Genomic DNA, 5,553 nt, shown 5'->3' with positions numbered 1-5,553 from the left:
TCAGAATCAGGTGGATGGGAGGGGAAGGGGAGTGTGTTTAAATGCAGGTTTCCTGACGCCGCCCAAGTGCGTGTGTGCTTAGTTGCTCAGTTGTGTCCCCCTCATTGTGGCCCCATGGGCTGTGGCCTGCCAGGCTCCTCTGTCCATGGGATTTTCCAGGAAAGAATACCGGAGTGGGTTGCAATGCCCTCCTCCAGGGGATCTTCCCAACCCCCAGGGATTGAATCCACGTCTCTTGTGTCTCCTGCATTGGCAAGTGGGTTCTTTACCACTAGCGCCACCCACCCAAGAGCTGCAGGTTTGAAATGTCTGCAGGGGGGGCGCCGAGGAATCTGTATTTTACACGCTCCCAGGAGGTCCACAGGGCTTTCCAGGTGGCACTAGTGGTAAAGAACCCGTCTGCCAATGCAGAAGACGCAGGAGACGCGGCAGGTTCAGACCCTGGGTTGGGATGATCCTCTGGAAGGAGGGCATGGCAACCCACTCTAGTATTGTTGCCTGGAGAATCCCATGGACAGAGGAGCCTGGCAGGCTACAGTCCATGGGGTTACAGAGTCGGACACGACTGAAGCAACTTAGCACACACAGGCGGTCACAGATGAGGCAGCACCAAAGTCTGTGTCCTCCCTCTGCCCTGCTCAGACCAGCTTTGGTCATCTCCAAGGGTGGATATACTTTCCAAGACCTGCCCCCAACAAAGCCACATTCCTGCCCTCTTTGGGAGGGCAGAGGGCTGGGGTGCAGGCCCCCCTCCTTGGTGGTGGCTGGGGCAGGAGTGGGGCTGGCCTGGTTTCAGTCATATCCCTCGTCTCCCGACAGCTGCAGCTGAACTACTTGGGCAACTACATCCCTCGCTTCTGGACCTTCGAGACGGGGTGCGCTGTGTGTGACGAGGGCCTGCGCCGCCTCAAGGGGATCGGGGTGAGGCTGCTGGGCCCCGGGGCTCTGTCCTTGGAGTGGGAGAAGGGGAGGGGTTCTGGAAGAGACTCTGTCATCTCTGGTGGGCCCTAAAGCGGTCACCTTCCTCCTCGTCCTCACCCAGGCACCTCCTCCTGAAAGCCTTCTCAGATTGCGCATGGCTCTGGCTTCCTGGGAAGCCTAAGTTCTGGTTTCTTCTGCCTGGTCCTTCAGGGGCCCTTGTAGCCCTCTCCCCATCCCATGAACCTTACTCCTCATTCATGGTCCATCTCAGACCTCATGCCAGCCAAGCTCTCTGACAGTGTGCTGTCAGCCTGTCCTGGCTAGAGTCTGGACTCACACTGCACCTGTCCCCTGTAGAGACAGCCTCCAGCTGCATCCCTGCTGGTCCCGTCCCCTGCCCCCTGCACACGCTGCTCGGAGCTCCTGCCCAGGCCCCTTTCCTGCTAAGTCCTGCAAAGCCTCTGACTTCTAGTCCCTCTGGCCATCCTCAGGGCTCAGCAGCCACTCCATGGCTGGACATGGCTGGACTCTTGTGCCGCCCTCTCTCCCTGCAGGATGAAGCTCTGCCTGCTGTTCTGGTCGGCGTGTTCATCGAACAGCCCACCCCGTTCCTGTCCCTGTTCTTCCAGCGGCTCTTGCGCCTCCACTACCCCCAAAAACGGTTGAGGCTTTTCATTCACAACCACGTGAGTAGCAGGCTCTTGGTGGGCTCACCATGTGGTTTGGGTCGAGGGTCCACCCTTGCAAAATGCCCTGAGACCTCTGAGGAAGTAACCAAACCAGGGTTATCTGGGTCAGATGGAAGTGGGAAGTGGGCTGTATTCCCAATCACTGGGTTGACTCTGGAGTCAGACTGGCTGGGTTTGAACCCCAATATCACTGCTTATATTAGCTGTGTGACCTTGGGCATCTTATTCAACCTCTCTGGGCTTCAGTTTTTTCATCTATTAGGTCTATTCAGTAGGGATACTATTAGTGCTGGCCACATAGGATTAAACAAGTTGACCTCTGAAGCATGAAGACAAGCGCCTGATGAATAGGAAGCACATAGTAGGTGCTCTTAGCTGACGTCGTTATCGTTATTTCCCTTCCTGCTCCAGTCAGTCTTTCATTCCTCCCCCCCTTTTTTTTTGGCCAAGCTGCAGGACATGTGGGATCTTAGTTCCCCGACCAGGGATCAAACCTGTGTCCCATGCAGTGGAAGTGCTGAGTCTTAACCACTGGACCACCAGGGGAGTCCCAGTCTTTCCTGATTCAATCTGGTGATAGTTAAATTGGTTTTCATTCCTTGAGTATAATACATTCTGAGGAGTCAAGGGGCACCTGAAGGCCTTCTACTTTGTGAATCCAGGCCTGGAATAAGTATTCTGAGCTCCCTGCCTTGCCAGCCTCTCCATTCCAGCAGGATAAAGTCCCACATCTCAGCTTTTGCTGAGAGAAGCCAAACATGCTCTTAAGTCCTGCCTGCTGTCAAAGCTCTTTGTCTTCCATAGAGTCTTAGCTGCGCTGTCCATAGTCACCCTCTTCCGAGACCTTGTGGCCCTGACTGTCCGCACCCCACCTCCAGGGACCTGTGGGCCCCGACTCAGCTCAGTTTGTCTGTCTCACAGACATTCAACTGTCCTTCCTGAAAACAGGAGGAGGTTGTAGACCCTGCCCTTGGGAGGCTCCCAGCTTCCCTGGAGTCATCAAACCTCATGCGCATAAATTGTGACTTTGTGTAGAAAAAGAGAATTGTCCCAGATGGTCTTTGAGGACCTACTGTGTGCTCTTGTCTGACTTGTCAACTCCTTGCAGTGACCCCATGGGGAGACAGGATTGCCCTCCCATTTTACAAGGGAGGAAACTGAAGCTGAGACAGGTGAAGTGACTTGTCCAAGGCCATGCAGCTCACTGGAGCAGATCCAGGCTTCGCTCCGAACCCTGGGTTTGTTTTTAAACACCCTGCTCTTCCTTTTTCCCCGTGCAAGGGGCTCCAGGTATAAACTTTTTCCAAGTGCCGTTTGAACATTACCTGGAGTGTTTTATAGCAAACTCTGGGCCATACCTGGGACCAGCAGAACTGGTCATCAGTGACTGATGTGGGGCCTGTGGGGTGAGGGGCGCTGTCCTGGTGACAGAGGCTTTTAAGAGGCCTGTAGACCTGGTCTAGTCAGGGGAGGATGGTCAGAGACTGGCTTCCCAGGTGGCACTAGTGGTAAAGAACCCACCTGCCAATGCAGGAGACATAAGAAATGTAGGTTCGATCTCTGGTTTGAGAGTATCGAGGAAATGGCAGCCCACTCCAGTATTCTTGCTTGGAGAATCCCATGCGTGGAGGAGCTTGGTGACCCCTATAGTCCAGGGGTCACAAAGATTCAGACACGACTGGAGTGACTTAGCATGCACGCACGATCAGAGGCTGGCCAGGAAGGGCACTCCAGGCAGAAGGTCTGACGATGGCAGAGTTCCAGGGAGCAAGTTCCAGCAAGTGGCCGGGGATGCGCCAGCAATGAGAGGGAGCAACCTGGGGCAGCAGAAGACGCTGTGGTCCCAGGGGGTGGAGCCTCATCCTAAGCCTCCATCCCTTTGCCCCCAGGAGCAGCACCACAAGGCTCAGGTGGAGCAGTTCCTGGCAGAGCACGGCGATGAGTACCAGTCTGTGAAACTGGTGGGCCCCGAGGTGCGGGTGGCCAACGCAGACGCCAGGAACATGGGCGCGTGAGTTGAGGGTCATGGCGGAGGGGCCAGGTAATCAGGAGCCCCGGGCGGGGAGACAGAGGTTCAGAAGGCTATGTGGTCTCCAGCAAGTCCTGCCCCTCCCTTGACCTTGGTGTTCTCATCTCTCAAATGGGGAAACCGTTGAGTCAACCTCAGTGCTCCTGGGGAGGGCTGAGCAAAGGAGAAGCAAAGGAGAGACAGAGGAAGGACTGGAGGCCAGAGGAGATAAATGCTGACAATTGGAGAAACAGCCTCTGATTTTTTTCCTTTATGATGGAAATAAACAAGTTTAATTTGTGTTGACTATAAAAGAGTTAGAAAGTGCAGATCCGAGATTGGCAAACTCCTTATAAAGGACCAGCTAGTAAATCTACATAAGTTGGCTTTGAGGGCTCTGCCGTGACCACTCAGCCTGGCTATTAGAGCATGAATGAGCGTGGCTGTGCTCCAATAACATTTTCTTTATCAACACTGAAATTTGAAGTGCATATGATTTTCACATGACTTCTTTTGATTTTTATTTTCCCCACCCATTTAGAAATGTGAAACTGTTCTTACAGATTTGTGATTGCCATGGGGTGGGAGAGGGATGGACTGGGAGTTTGGGATTAGCAGATGCAAACTGTTACATAGAGAATGGAAAAACAAGGTCCTACTGTGTAGCACAGGGAACTATATTCAATATCCTGTGATAAACCGTGATGGAAAGGAATATGAAAAAACGTCTGTGTATATATATATGTACAACTGAATCACTTGGCTCTATAGCAGAAATTAGCATTGTGAATCAACTATACGTCAATAAAGTAATTTGACAAAAGTTCTTGGGGATTCTTTTAGTGGTCCAGTGGTTAAGACTCCATGCTTCCACTGCAGAGGGGCACGAGTTCGATCCCTGGTCAGGGAACTAAGATCCCGCATGGCGCACAGCACAGTCAAAAAAAGAGAAAAGGGTCAAAACCCCAGGCAGTGGGCTAGATTTGCACTGTGCTCCATAGTTTGCTGAGCCTGGCACCAGTAAACAGAAAGAACATAGATTTTTAAGAAAAGTTTAACTATTATTGATTTACAATATTGTGCTAGTTTCAGGTGTACAACTTCGGATTCTTTTCTATTAAAGGTTATTACAAGGTATTGAATATCATTATCTTTCTGGCATCTGGCACCCAGTGCCCTGAAAGCCTTGGCACTGGGGAGAGCAGGCCCACAGGCAGGTTCCTACACTGCTCGGTGCTATGGGGCCATTATTTACTGTGCTGGACAGTAAATCCTTGTTGTTTATTTTTTGTATATTAGTGTGTATCTGTTAATCCCATACTCCTAATTTATCTCTTCCCCTTCCCCCTTTTCCACTTTAGTAACTGTGCTTTTATTTTCTATGTCTGTGAGTCTATTTCTGTCTTGTAAATATGTTGGTTTGTGTTATTTTTTTAGATTCCACATGCAGGTGATATCATATGACATTTGTCTTCTCTGTCTGACTGATTTTACCTAGTGTGAGATTTTTAAAGCTTTTGGTGTAGGTTGCCAGACTGTCCTCTGGAAAGGCACAGCCAGTTTACCCACAGCACAGAGCAGTGTAGGGACCTGTCTGTGGGCCTGCTCTCCCCAATGCCCAGGTTTCCAGGGCACTGGCTGCCAGATGCCAGGCTCTGGGCCTTGTCTTGACAGCTTTGTAGTCCAGGGGTTGGGTCTCAGAGTCGGGAGGGACCTCGAGGCGGCTGGTGCCAGCCTGCAGCAGGGCTGACCTGAGCTCCCTAAAGACCCTTGGCTGGTACCTGGTGATGACAGATGTGGGCAGCGATGGGGACTGCAGGTGCAGGGATCCTGGGTGGTGGGGAGGTGGGCACCAGCACCCTGACCCCAACGACCCTGTGTTCCCTCCCCACAGGGACTTGTGCCGGCAGGACCGTGGCTGCACTTACTACTTCA

At 52.3% G+C, this 5,553-nt stretch overlaps 1 protein-coding gene across 1 annotated transcript in view; it reads left to right on the top strand.

The window, feature by feature from the left end:
- Positions 1 to 5,553, top strand: part of PLOD1 (procollagen-lysine, 2-oxoglutarate 5-dioxygenase 1) — a 29,834-nt gene that overhangs the window by 14,983 nt on the left and 9,298 nt on the right. The window contains exons 9-12 of the mRNA XM_010849860.1: positions 820 to 921; positions 1,476 to 1,607; positions 3,500 to 3,621; positions 5,513 to 5,544. Of these exons, the coding sequence (XP_010848162.1) occupies positions 820 to 921; positions 1,476 to 1,607; positions 3,500 to 3,621; positions 5,513 to 5,544 (388 nt within the window). The remainder of the gene's footprint in view (positions 1 to 819; positions 922 to 1,475; positions 1,608 to 3,499; positions 3,622 to 5,512; positions 5,545 to 5,553) is intronic.

Source organism: Bison bison, unplaced genomic scaffold (assembly GCF_000754665.1).
Source record: "Bison bison bison isolate TAMUID 2011002044 unplaced genomic scaffold, Bison_UMD1.0 scf7180017864289, whole genome shotgun sequence".
NCBI lineage: Eukaryota > Metazoa > Chordata > Mammalia > Artiodactyla > Bovidae > Bison > Bison bison.
The sequence above is the reverse complement of the archived record's forward strand: the minus strand, read 5'-3'. Positions and strand labels throughout refer to the sequence as shown.